This window comes from Callithrix jacchus, chromosome 7 (genome assembly GCF_049354715.1).
Source record: "Callithrix jacchus isolate 240 chromosome 7, calJac240_pri, whole genome shotgun sequence".
NCBI lineage: Eukaryota > Metazoa > Chordata > Mammalia > Primates > Cebidae > Callithrix > Callithrix jacchus.
The window spans coordinates 80,473,549-80,488,195 of NC_133508.1; the positions used below are offsets into that span (position 1 = coordinate 80,473,549).

General features: G+C 40.6%; 1 protein-coding gene across 24 annotated transcripts in view; it reads left to right on the forward strand.

The window, feature by feature from the left end:
• The window catches only part of ST3GAL3 (ST3 beta-galactoside alpha-2,3-sialyltransferase 3), a 238,927-nt gene that overhangs the window by 111,842 nt on the left and 112,438 nt on the right, over positions 1 to 14,647 (forward strand). For 21 of the 24 annotated variants that reach the window (XR_013519985.1, XM_017974624.5, XM_017974627.5 and 18 more), the window contains one exon: positions 316 to 358. The exons of the other annotated variants lie outside the window; for them this stretch is intronic. Coding sequence is in view for 19 of the 21 variants with exons in the window: in XM_017974624.5 (XP_017830113.1) it covers positions 316 to 358 (43 nt within the window). In the remaining 2 variants the exon portion in view is untranslated. The remainder of the gene's footprint in view (positions 1 to 315; positions 359 to 14,647) is intronic. 24 annotated transcript variants of the gene reach the window in all.

A 14,647-nucleotide genomic window follows, 5' to 3' on the forward strand; every position in this document is an offset into this window, starting at 1 on the left:
AGGGTCCAGTTTCATGGTTTACTAAATTTCAGTTCCAATTACCACATTGATACAGGAAGGAAGGCAGTTACATACCAACATAGGACTGGCTGCCCTAGAAGCATAGGAAATACCTGGCATTGAACTTGGTCCTTCACAAGACAGGTGTTCAGCTGGTGTTTTTTGGTTTATGTATTTAGTTGTGTTCTTTGAAGCAGCTGAATTGTGTAATTTTCCAAGGGTTATCTGTCCCCATGATCTAGGTCTGGGGGATGGAATATACTAGCGTCATCAGTGGCTTGACTTCTAGTGACATTTTCTGCTTTTCTTTTTCAGAGTATGATCGGTTGGGCTTCCTCCTGAATCTGGACTCTAAACTGTGAGTAGAATCAGAAGATACCTTGGTTCTGTGGCAGAGAGGTCTGTGAGAGCTGGGTCTCACTTTGAAGGGTCAGCTCTTATCACTCGTCTGGTGAATAGGGGACTCCCTGGGGCCTCTGTCCTCTGACTGTCAGCAGAATCTTGGGGCATGTTACAGACTGCAATGGCTGGAGAGGGTGGGATGATAGGTGCAAACACAAGGCCTTCAGTTTGGCTGGCATGGGCAGCTCGCTGGCACGGGCAGCTCGTTACAGAAGGAGGCCACCGCCACGAGTTTGAGGGACTAGAAGGCTCCTGGAAGGCCTTCTCCTACAGAGTAGAGGACAGTTGAGTCACAGCAGGAGGCAGGGGCCTCACAAAGATGCTCTGGCACCTGACATGCACAGCCTTCTGTGATCATTCTCTGTCTTCCTCTCCAGCTTCAGCTCCTGCCACTCTTGCCGCAGGTGAACCCTCCTTTTCCCTCTACCTTTGCATATGCTTGTTATCTGTGTCTGAAATTCTCTTTCCTTGCTAGTCCACTTGGAAAACTTTTTAAAAAATGACTTCCTCCCTACACAAATTGCCTCTTCCTCTGTGCTTCCTTTGAATTTTTTACCTCTGTTACAATTATCTTACTATGCTGTAATTGCATAATAATTACTAATTTTTTAAGGGCACAGGCTCAGAGCTAGGCATAGTAGGTAGCTTGGTTCAAATCCCAGATTGATGTTTATTCTCTTTATGATTTGGGGCAAGCTATGGGGCAAGCTACTTAACCACTCTGAGTCTCAGTTTCATCTGTAAGATGATGACAATAAACTTATTTCACAGGGTTGTTGTAAGAATTCAATTGAAATGATTAATTTATAGAGGACTGTCAAGTATTGAATATCTAATCCTTCCAGGATCCTTCCCTACTGGCCTTATTGGTTTCTCTAGCACCTATACAGTATTGGTCTATGTGTGTCAGGTGCTCATTAAACACTGAATGCTTGGATGGATGATGGTAGGATGACTGCGTACTTCCCTATTTGACAAACATGCCTTGAGTTGCAGCTCTTTCCACTCTATGTGTTCATGCCCCATGCAAGCCTGCTCACATGGCTGATGCTCAATAAATCCCTGCAAAACCACATTTCTACTTACTGTGATTCCTTTCTATTGTTAGTCATCTTTGTGCATCTGTGTCCCCTGCCCTGTACCACGCAAACATCATGAAGGATCAGAATTGTGTCTCCTTCCTCTCCTGTCTTACATAAGGCCTTTTCCACAGTTGCATCTGATGGTGATGGCCACACCTATATACAAGACATCAAACCAGGGGCTGGTTGGTTTTCCCTCTGAATAGTTTGGCATCTGGCTTCTTGGCTCTGGTGCCTCGTGCTATGACTTCAAGCATTGTAAATCTCCCAACTTTTATACATTACGGAGGCGACTATGAAGGAAGAAGTGTCTATTCTGGTTACCAGGCTAGTAGAGAGATGTCAGCTGCATGTTAACATCTGGGGAATGGGGTTTGATTGTGGCTAGAAAGCCACAGGCTTCACGCTTAGAAAATTCTTACATCTTCACTCTTTACATCTGGGGAATGGGGTTTGAATGTGGCTAGAAAGCCACAGGCTTCACTCTTAGAAAATTCTTAATTTAGCACACAGGAAAAAAAAAGCAAATCAAGTATAAGCCCTAAGCAAGTGAAATGCCACCAGAACGGAAGAGATAGAGTAATTACCAAGTTGAATCACATTGATGAACAAAAGGCATATTCTCTAGGATATGTTAACTACAGTATTTAAACTGTCTTCAACAGTGAAAAGAGGACGATGAGGAGGGCACTTCTGCCCTGCTCTCTTGACAGTTGGGTGGTACATAGTAGGCTGTTGTGTAGCTTTCTGTTGTGTATCAGGCCAATTCTTTGAGCTATGTGAGTTAACTTGGTCTTTAGCACAGTAAATTGGCTTGGCCTCATTTGATTTAACTCACAATTTAAGCTACAAGCTAGAACTTTTCCTGCCTCTAGCTGCAAAGGTTTTTCTAGTCCAATGCTGTCTTCAGAAGTCTAGTGCTGTCTCTCCAGTCTCACAGATACCTGAGAAAGGTTTCCACCTACTTCCAGAGAGAAGTTTCCAAGTTAAGGATTCTACTTTTGGTGGGGGCAGTTCCTCAGCAAAGTTGAGATCTCCCCTTACCAAGTCCCTCTCTGTGTTATATTTTATTTCTGAGGTATAGGAAAGGAACTGAATTTGAATCAGAACTGGATTTGAATTCTCTCTCTGCTGGTTAGTATTATATAACCTTAGATAATTATTATATTTTAGATTTCTGAATCCCAGTTTTCCTTTATGAAAAATGTAGATAATAGCACCTACTTTCTATGGTTTCTTGAAGAATTTAAAAAAGGGTTCTGTAAAGTATGAATAATTATGCCAATGTAAGGCCTTCTTTTTATTTATCTTGATTAGGATTCATTTAGCTTCTTTCTTTTTTTTTTTTGGTACAGATAGGCTCTTGCTGTGTTGCCCATGCTGGTCTTGAACTCCTGGGCTCAAGTGATCCTCCCACCTCAGCCTCCTAAAGTATTAGTATCACAGGTGTAAGCAACAGTATCTGGCCTCATTTAGATTCTTAGGTATAAGAATTTCATATGTTCTGGAGAACTTTCAGCCATTATCTCTTTAAATATTCCCTCTGCCGTACTCTTTCTCTATTCCTCTTCTGAAATTCTGATTGAATTTTAGACCTTTCTCATTATATTAACTTACCTTCCATATTTTTCATCTTTTAATTATTTTCACATTAAATTAGAACCCCAAAAGACTCAGCATAAGGATAAGCTAGAACATTAATAAATCTGCACCCCCAAAGCAGGACTGCAAGAACAATTACCAAAACTCTGAGTAGGCCATGGCAATAGAACAAAAACACTTGATATTTGTGGCCAGAGTTCTCATCACTCAGGTATTCTAGGGAACCTCGAGCTGTGAGTTCAGTTTAAGGTATTCCAGACTGGCCTCTAAGCACCTGGCAGAAATAAATGCAGGCTTTCCATAGAGGAAGTCATATGCATTCCTCACAAAATAACTTTTCAAGGAAATGAGCAGCTCACAGTAAAAAACAACTAAACACACGAGGAAACAAGCTTCTGTTGAAGCTTGTTCTCATGGTTTTATGAGAACCATGACTGAACAGAGGAGAACTGACTGAACAGAGGAGAACCCACAAAGATTTCTGAAACTGGAATTATTACCACACATCATTTGTAAAACAATTAAATATGCTGTATTTAAAGAAATAAGAGACAATACTGAACTATATGCATAGCATAGGGAACCTGAAAAGCAAAATGCCAGATTTGAAAAACAATGAACTTCTAGAGTTAAAAAATACAGTGACCAAAATTAAAAACTCAATACAAGGGGTTAGCAGCAGATTAGATGCAACTAAAGACAGAGTTAGTGAACTGGAAGGTAAGACAGAAGAAATTATTTATAAAAGGAGTTGGCAAACTCTTTTGGCAAAGGGCCAAATGGTAAATATATTAGGATTTGAGGCCTTATTTTTTTTGTCACAACTACTCAACTTTGCTGTTTTAACATGAAAGTGTCCATGGATAGTACCTAGATGAATGAGTGTGGCTATATTTCAATAAAACTTTATTTATGGACCTTGAAATTTTAATTTTATATAATTTTTTTTTTTGAGATGGAATTTCATTTTTGTTGCCCAGGCTAGAATGCGGTGACGCTATCTCAGCTCACCGCAACCTCCACCTCCTGAGTTTAAGCGATTTTCCTGCCTTAGCCTCCCGAGTAGCTGGGATTATAGGCATGTGCCACCACGCCCGGCTAATTTTGTATTTTTAGTAGATATGGGGTTTCTCAATATTGGTTAGACTGATCTTGAGCTCCTTACCTGAAGTGATCCGCCCACCTCAGCCTCCCAAAGTGCTGGGATTACAGGCATGAGCCACTGCACCTGGCAATTTTATGTAATTTTTGCGTCATAAAATATGCTTCTTTTTTTTTTGAGACGGAGTTTCACTCTTGTTACCCAGGCTGGAGTGCAATGGCGCGATCTCAGCTCACCGCAATCTCTGCCTCCTGGGATCAGGCAATTCTCCTGCCTCAGCCTCCTGAGTAGCTGGGATTATAGGCATGCGCCACCATGCCCAGCTAATTTTTTGTATTTTTAGTAGAGACGGAGTTTCGCCTCGTTGACCAGGCTTGTCTCGATCTCTTGACCTCATGATCCACCCGCCTCAGCCTCCCAAAGTGCTGGAATTACAGGCGTGAGCCACCGCACCTGGCCCAAATATGCTTCTTTTAATTTTTTTCCTCATCTATTAAAAATGTAATAAGACATCCTTAACTCACAGGCCCTATAAAAAACAGGTGCAAGGTTGGCTCACCCTTAATTGAGAATGCAACACAGCTACATCTGCATGAGAATGGGCTCCTCACTCCAGGTGTTTTCCATTCTTGGAACCCTATTGCATAGAAATACTCCTTTTTAAAAAAAAAATGGATTCAGGGGGCAAATGTGCAGGTTTTTTACCTGGGTTTATCGTGTGATGCCGAGGTTTGGAGTATGGATGGTCCCATCAACCAGGTAGTGAGCACAGTACTAAACAGGTAGTTTTTCATCCCTGTCTCCACTCCACCTTAGTGGTCCCCAGTGTCCATTGTTCTTGTTCTTATGTCCATATGTATTCAGTGTTTAGCTCCCATTTGTAAGTGAGAATATGTGATATTTCGTTTTCTCTTCTGTATTAATTTGCTTAGGATAATGACTGTTCTAAAATGCGTATGAAACTAAAAAAGAGCCAGAATAGCCAAAGCAATCCTAACCAAAAAGAACAGAGCTAGAGGTATCACATTACCAGACTTCAAACTCTACTGTAAGGATATAGTAACTAAACATGATACTGCTACAAAAACAGACACACAGACCAATGGAACAGAATAGAGAACCCAGAAATAAAGCCACACAGCTACAACCATTTGATCTTTGACAAAGTCTGCAAAAGTAAGCAGTAGGGAATGGACTACCTATTCAATAAATGGTGTTGGGATAACTGGCTAGCCATATGCAGAAGAATGAAACTGAACCCCTACATTTCACCATATATAAAAATTAAGATGGATTAAAGATTTAAATGTAAGACCTCAAACTATAAAAATCCCCACAGAAAACCTAGGACATACCCTTCTCATCACTGGCTTTGGCAAAAAAAATGTATGGCTAAATCCCCAAAAGGACCTCCAGCAAGAACAAAAATTGACAAGTGAGACCTAATCAAACTAAAGAGCTTCTGCACAGCAAAAGAAACTACCAGAGTGCACAGACAGCCTACAGAATGGGAGAAATACTCTTAAAATACCTTATGTCCAGTGATATTCCAAAACCCTGGAAATAGATATTTTAGATTGTTTTTTCTTCACTGTATTTGTTTAATTATGCCTTTCTGGAATAAATAGAGTGGCTTATATTTCCTTTGAGAATGCCTTGCTGCTTGTATCTACATGACAAAAATCACTTGTCAGTGCTGTAAGCATTATTCAGAATACTGATGTGCAAAAACCTTGTCTTTTTACTACAAGAACTGTTCAAGAAGACAGAACTTTTTGGTGGTTAAAAATGTGAGCTGTGGAGTCAGACATGGATTTTTGGGCCCAGTTCCACATCTTACTAGCTCTAATCTGGAGTGAGTTATTTAACTACTAAGTCTCAGTTAATGCGGTGACAATGGTAATACCAAGGATGAGAGTCAGCCCTTATCAGTGTCTGGTAAACTGGCAGGGACATCGCCCAAAAATGAGACCTGGACCTCAGCTTGCCTCCTGCTCCATACCCCAGATTTCATTTCTTCACTCTTTTGTTTAGCAGATATTTCTTGAGCACCAGCTGTGTGTTTTCTAACTGGAATAAACGGAAAGCTCTAAGCCATAGGCACAGCTTTATAAGCTTGATTGGAAAGGCTATCCTGTGAGCTGAAGTCTTAGTGAATGAGGAGGAAGCAGTTGAAACAGGAAGGAAGAGGAAAGGAAGTACTGCTGGATAGCATGAGCAACAGACAAGTTTCTGGTTGTTTCTTTTTTTATAATACGTATGACATATTGGTGGTTTGGAAGCATTAATGGAGTACCAAGATAATAACCAGGGATCCCAGGGTGCATGGATTATAAAAGGAAGAGCAGCCTCCCTTGCAGAGGGCTGTAAAAATGGTGTTTTCCCGAGACCTAGGTTTCTATGAAAGCAAAGATGGAAGGAGCATTCACTGAAGAGTTTGAGGATATAAAGGAACACAGTTTTATGCCGCATAATGGAAAGGTAGAGTGTGGGCTGTGCCAGGGGGGCAGTAGGAAATTGGACCAAGAAGAAGCAGAGAGCAGTGACTTGAGAATAAGAAAACTGAGGAAAAAAATGGTTGGGAGAGGAACAGGAATAACTAGAATGTAAGACTGGTGAGTTGGTGATATTACTAGCCTGTGGTTGCCCAAGAATTGACCCTGTCTCCCCAGGGGTTGGGCACTCAAGCTGCTGCATTCCTCCAAGGGGGCACATCTGCTGTCTGAAAGGGGTCTGCTGTGGTCTGGCTCAAAGTTGAGGGCCTTGGGAAAAGGCTCAGGAGTAAAGACTCTTGCCCCAACAATAAAGTGGACACTCCCTCATTCAATCAACAGATTTGCTGAGCAACTAATATGTATCAGGCAATATTCTGTCCTTTGAGAATATACCAGTGAACAAGGCAGTCAATAAACAAAAAGTATTATAAATAAAGTTTTTAGGATTTTAGAAGGTGGTAAGTGCTATGAAAGAAAATAGAGCAAAAGACAAGGGAATGCTGTTGAAGAGATTGCAAGTTTCAATGGGACAGTCAAAGTAGAACTCATTGAGAAGGTGACGTTTGAACAGAGTCAAAGGAAGAGAGGCAGAGCATTCCAGACAGAACCCTAAGGACATCTCAGTCTCTGTTATAAAGAATATGACATGATGAGTCAGGAATGTGCCCATTAGTCTAGGGGAGAGATGAGCCATCCGGATTCCTTGAAGGAGCCAGATCTTGGTGATCAGGTGTGAGTTTGCTGAGCCGATGTGGGCCTTCTGAGAGCACATTTAATTAAATGGAAGTTTCATCTATTTCTGCTGCGTGTGGACAGCTGCTCTGTGCTCTGAGAAAGTTCCTGTCTGCTGCCACAATGTGGTGTTTTATAGTTGCCATGTGGGCGAGAGCATGGGGACTTTAATGCTCAGTCTGACTGTATAAGGAATTCCATGTGAAGACACAAAACATGAAAATGAAAGCAAACAACTCAACCCCCAGAGTCTTGTGAAACCAGGTCATTTGTAATAGTGTATAAACATGGGGCAGTCTAAATACAGCCTGAGGTGAGTTTATTACTTCTCAGGGTGACGGTAGTTGCGAACCTCTGCAGTCCTCTGCTATACCAGCTGAGCTATCGAAGGGTGTGGGTTTACTACTTCTAAAACAGCCTGTCAAGTTCCCTATGGCTGCAAGGGAAAGCATTTATTGAGCACCTACTATATGCCCAGTGGTACACTAGGTACTTTCTATGTTACCTGTTCCCACAACAGTTGCTTAGATAATCTCATCCAGTATCATGCCTTTAAATATCATCTATATGCTGATGACACCTACATTTATATCAAGCCCAGTTCTCTTTCCCTACACTCCAGACTCATTTACCCAATCGCCTCCTTCATTTGGCTGTGTATTAGGCATCTCACACTTAACATGTCCAGAACCAAACTCCAGATTCACACCCCTGCCTCCCAGAATCTTTTCTATCCCGGGAAATGGCAGCTAACTGCATCCTTCCAGTTGCTCACATCAAATACTGTAGCATCATTTCTTTGACACTCAAATCTAATAATCAGTAAACCCTATTAGCTTTACCTTAACTATCCTTATGTCCAGCCATTTCTCACTACCTCTATATCATCACTCTGTTCAAACCATTATCATCTCCCACTTAATTTTTGCACTCCCAACTAGTCTCCCAGATTTTCACTTGCTTCTCTGTGGTCTGTTTCCACACTGAACCCAAAGTGATCCCGATAAAGTACAAGGTAGATCTTGTTACTCCTGTGATCAGAACTCCCCTGTGGCTCCCCATTTCTTGTAGAATGAGAGCCAGAACCTTTACAATGCTCACCAAGGCCCTACATGGTCTACACCCTGGTTCTTGTTACTCTCCTTCTTGTTTATTGTTTTATCCTGGTCTCCTTGCTGTGATTCAGATACTCCAGGCCTGTTTCTGCCTCAGACTCTTGGCATTTGCTCATTCCTTTGTCTGGAACACTCTTCCCCAACTACCTGCAGAGATTGTGCACTCCCTCCCCTTTTTAAACATAGCTCAAATGTCACCTTCTTAATAAAGTCTTTCTTGCTCATCCCATTTAAAAGCATAGCCCCATCCCCCATTGGCATTCCCCATTCCCCTTTATTGTGTCATTTTCTCCAGGGTACCTATCACTCTCCAATGCTTCGTATGTTTTATTTACTTGTTTATTGTCTGTCTCCATCTACTACAGTGTTTTTTTTTCTATTTTGTTCCGCACTATTTTCTAGCACCCAAACCAGTGTCTACTGTATTACTTAGTGATCAATTAATAAATATTTGTTGCATGGATAAATGGTGGGCAACTCTATGAAGTAGATGTTATTTAAATGCAGTTTAACAAATGTGAAAATGACTGTAGACAGGATAGGTAATTTACTTGTATTCACAGAACTAAATGTGATCAAGCCAGTATTTGAACCCTTCTCTGCCTGGCTCCAAACTTTTTTACTTTTCTCACCATTCAACATAGCTTTCTGTTTTTTCCCAGAATCACAGTCAGTTCGATCCTGCGTTTGTACTATACCGTAAGCTTTGTAAGGGCAAGAACTATGAATCTTCTGCTTACAGATGTATTCACAATGCCTAGTATAGTGTTTATGTGCATAGTAAATATTCAGTAGATATTTGTTCAATCAATTGAGAACAGAAGGAAGAGGGTATGAGTAAGAGAGAATAGAGCAATCTTTAATAACAAAGTCCAGATCTTTCAAGTATTGTTATTAGAAGATTTTTAGGGAGAAGAGAGTGCAGTGGTGAGGACTGTCAGGTGGCCCCTTCCTTTATCTAACACTGACTTTCACCATCTCCTGGAGAAACTGTCACTTGAAGAACTTATGCCACCATCATGCTGACTTCAGAGGGCCAGCTTCTCTTTAATGCCTTAAAGAAGAAAAAGAGGAAAGAGGTATGTGTGTAGGTAGGCGGGAGGTTACTTTCTCTTGGCTCCTCTAAGCAAAGCTAAAAATATTACACTAAAGATTAAAAGAGGACATCAGAGAAATTAACCTTGAGAGGACAAGAAATCCAAAGGAGTAGTCTGCTTTGCAAAATGCAGAATTCTGTCCCTTCTATAGCTAGCATGAGCCTGGGCCATACTTACTTCACAACAGGAAAGCACAGCATTGCAGGATTTGGCTAGGTTCTTTGCTTCGTGACATCTAGACTTTTTCACAGCCCACTGTTCAAAGACTTTCTCCTGGACATCTTGAACTATGTGACAAGATCGAAATTCCTCCTTTGCAGCTCATGGAGGGCTCTCTCTGCACAGTGTTTTTTGACCTTGACTGCATATTGGAATCACCTGGGGAGCCTAAAAAATTACTGATGCCTGCATCCCATCCTCTAGAGATTTTGAAGTCTAGAGCGAGGACACAGCCTTTGCATAGAATTTTAAAGCTGCCCAGGTGAGTCTAATATGCAGCCAAATTGAGAACTACTGCTTTAATAAAAGATTCTGTTTCCTGTCTGAAGAAGTCTCCACTTCCCCAGGTAATTGATACCAAGAATAAATCTGTCTGTACATAGGAGTATGTCTATGTGTGGTGATTCATAACCAAGACCTCACTACCCAGAGATTCTGATGTAGTTGATCAGGAATTGGGCTCAGGTTCCTTTATGTTTAAATATTCTCCCAGATGATTCTAATATGCCAGGGTCAGGAACCATGAAGTGACCTTCAAGCCTGTCACTATAATTGTATCTGAATGTAACATAACAACTACTGCAGAATATCATAATAGTTATGTTAGGATAGTGGAATTGTAGCTACTTTCTTTTCTTTTGGTTCTAAATATTGTTTTTATTCCACCTTTACAATGAAAAAAATATATTTGATGTTTCTGTAGTTTTTTCAAACTTTCATTATGGGCTATAGATCTCTAGAAACTATTTTCAGAAATCCATTTTATATTAGTTTTTGGTTACCAACCTTTTCTCTAGTTTTTCTCAATGGTCTCAGCCAATTGAAGAACTTTCTATACATTATATCGACTAATTTATCTCTTCCTTATCTATAACTGAAATAAATATATGTGTAAAGATGTATTTGTCTTTTCTATGCTGCCAAACTCCAGGAGATATGAGGGTGGAACATGAGAAGTCTGGAGGAATGGGGAGAGACCAAATTATATGGGGCTTTAGAGATAACAAGAAGAAATTTGGGCTTCATCTCAAGGGCAAAAGATGCCTTGGAGGGTTTTAAGCAGATGAGTAGTGACGTAATCAGTTTAGACCCTTAGGAAGATGTCTTTGGCTACAGGAAGGTAATTTGATTAGAGGGGCAAGAATGGAAAGGGAGTGGGTACTTAGGAGGCTGTGATAAAAGTACAGAGTAGAAAACAGGGAAAATCAACAAAACAAAAGCTGGTTCTTTGCAAATATCTATAAAATTGATAAACCTGGCCAAAAAGAGAGAGAAGATATACATTACTAATATCAGAAGTGAACATAAGATTATCACTACTAATCTATAGATATTAAAAGAATAATGGGCTGGGTGAAGTGGTTCACATCTATAGTCCCAGTACTTTGGAAGGCTGAGGAAGGAGGATCGCTGGAACCCAGGAGGTGGAGACCAGCCTGGGCAATGTACGGAGACCTCATCTCTTAAAAAAAAAAGCCAGTTGTGCCTGTAATTCCAGCTACTTAGTAAGTTGAGATGGGAGGATCACTTGTACCCAAGAGGTCAAGGTTGCAGTGAGTTGTGATCACGCCACTGAACTCCAGCCTGTACAATAGAGTGAGACCCTGTCTCAAAAAAAAAAAAAGAAAAAAAGGATAAGTAAAGAATATTGTGAACAACTCTGTACCCACAAATCTGATAACTTAGATGAAATGGACTGATTTTGAAAGACACAAACCACCAAAACTGACACAAGGAGAAACAGACAATCTGAATAAAAATATATCTACCAAAGAAATTAAATCATTAATAACAACTTTCCAGAACAGAAATGACAGCCTCAGATGGTTTCACTGGTGAATTCTATTAAAATTTAAGGGAAAAAATGATGCCAGTTATCTACAGTGTCTTCCAGAAAATCAAGGCAGAAAGAATGCTTTCTCACTCATTCTATGCATCCAACATTACCCTAGACATTACCCTACTACTCAAATAAAGACATTATAAGAAAGGAGAACTACAGGTCAATATCTCCCATGAACATGCTGCAGAAATCCTCAATTATTAGCAAAGTGAGGTCAGCAATGTATAAACAGAATTACATGTTGCAGCCAAGTGGGATTTATTCCAGATATGCAAGGCTGGTTCAGCTTTCAAAAATCAGTGAATAACATTCTGTTACATCAACAGGCTAAAGAAGAGAAATCATATAATCATGTCTATAGATGTAAAAAAAAAAACCCATTTGATACAATCCAATACCTATTCATGATTTAAAAAAAAAATTATCAACAAACTATTAGTAGAGGGGAACTTCTTCAGTTTGATCCAAAAACCTAGAGCTAACATCATGCTTAATGATGAGAAACTGGATGCTTTTCCCCTAAGATTGAGAAAAAAACAAGAGTGTCCCCCCCATCACTCCTGTTCAACATTACACTAAAGTCTTCACTAACACAGTAAGAAGAAAAGGAAATAAAAGGCATACAGATTGAGAAGAAGGAAATAAAACTGATTCTGTTCACAGATGACACGATTGTCTATGTAGAAAATCCCAAAGACTGGCAAAAACATTCTGGAACTAATAAGCATTTAAGGCAAGTTTTCAGGCTGTGAGGTTAATAGACAAAAGGCAATTGCTTTTCTATATACCAACAAGAAGCAACTGGAATTTAAAATTAAAAACACAGTATCATTTATATTAGTGCCTATAAAAAGGAAATACTTAGGGATAAATCTGACAAAATATGTGTGAATGTGTGTGTGCATAGATTCATACATGAATGAGGAAAACTACAAAACTAATGAAAGCAATCTAGATGAATGAGTATTTTGATAGAAAGATTCAATATTAGGTTTTGTGGGGTTTAGGGCTTTTTTAAACAGGGTTGCCCAGGCTAGAGTGTAGAAGTGCAACCATGGCTCACTTCTGCCTCAACCTCCTAGGCTCAAAGTGATCCTCCTACCTCAGCCTCTCAAGTAGCTGGGGCTGCAGGCATGTGCCACCACAATCAGCTAATTGTTTTATTATTTTTTATTTATTTACTTGATCTAGAAGTTCAATGTAATCACAATCAAAATTTCAGCAAGTAATTTTATGGATAACAACGAACTTATTTTAAAGTTTATATGCAAGGCAGAAGACCCAGAATCGCCAACATGATACTGACACAGAATAAAGTTGTAAGATTGACAGTATCTGACTTCAGAACTACAATGAAGCTATCAAGATACATCAAGACAGCATGGTATTGGCAAAATAATAGAAAAATAGATAAATGGGGGAATGATCCAAGATGGCCGATCGCTAACATCCCGGGATTGCAGCTCTCAGGGAAAGCACGGAGAACTAGAGGATGCCACACTTTCAGACAAATTCTGGTCGCTCACAGAACAGAAGATCCCCCAGTGGAGGAAACACACGGGTGGCCAGCGCGACTCTCGTGGCCAGCACAGCGGTTCCTCTGGCACCTCGGTGCAGCAGCTCTTGGAGCAGAGTAAACAGGTTCGGAGGACCCGCACGGGTCCCCAGCAGGACACCAGAGCCCGGCGCAGCGGCTGTGACGGCACCTCGGCGCGGCAGCGCTCGGCGCAGAGTAAACGGGACCGGTTCCCCTTCTGACCGAAGTTTGGAGCCCCAGGAAGGCAGAGTCGCCTACTACGGACACAAGAAGGAAGCCAGACAGGAGAATCCTGGGCAGAAAAGCATCATCAGTTTTAAAGCCACTGCTCTGGCCCTGGGAACTAACAACCTGGACGTCCACTCAAGAGACCTGATCTGAAAGTTGGTAATTTCAAAGACGACAGGAGGATAAATTTACAATGACGGGAAGAAACCAGCGTAAAAAAGCTGAGAATACTCAAAGTCAGAACGCCTCTCCCTCTAAAGATGATCACAGTTCCACATCAACAATGGAACAAGGCTTGATGGAGGACGAGCGCATCCTGATGATAGAATCACTCTTCAAGGAATGGATAATAACAAACTTCGGTGAGTTAAAAGAACATGTTGTAGCCCAACATAAAGAAACTAGGAACTTTGAAAAAAAGTTTGATGAAATCCTGATGAGAATAGACAACTTAGAGAGGAGTATGAGTGAAATAATGGAACTGAAGAATACAATACAGGAACTCCGAGAAGTATGCACAGGTTTAAACACTCGAATTGTTCAAGCAGAAGAAGGGATATCAGAGGTCAAAGTCCAACTTAATGAAATAAAACGCGAAGAAAAGATTAGAGAAAAAAGGATAAAAAGGAATGAGCAAAGTCTCCAAGAAATGTGGGACTATGTGAAAAGACCAAATTTACATTTGATAGGTGTACCTGAATGTGACAGAGAGAATGAATCCAAGCTGGAAAATACCCTTCAGGATATTATTCAGGAAAATTTTCCTAAACTAGCAAAGCAGGTCAACATTCAACCCCAGGTAATACAGAGAACACCACAAAGATATTCCTCAAGAAGAGCAACCCCAAGGCACATAATCGTTAGATTCACCAGGGTTGAAAGGAAGGAGAAAATACTAAGGGCAGCCAGAGAGAGAGGTCAGGTTACCCACAAAGGCAAGCCTATCAGACTTACAGCAGATCTCTCAGCAGAAACTCTACAAGCCAGAAGAGAGTGGGGGCCAATATTCAACATCCTCAAAGAACAGGACCTTCAGCCCAGAATTTCATATCCAGCCAAACTAAGCTTCACAACTGAAGGAAAAATAAAATATTTTATGAACAAGCAAGAACTCAGAGATTTTATTACCTCCAGGCCTGCTTTACAAGAGCTTCTGAAAGAAGCATTACACACAGAAAGAAACAACCAGTATT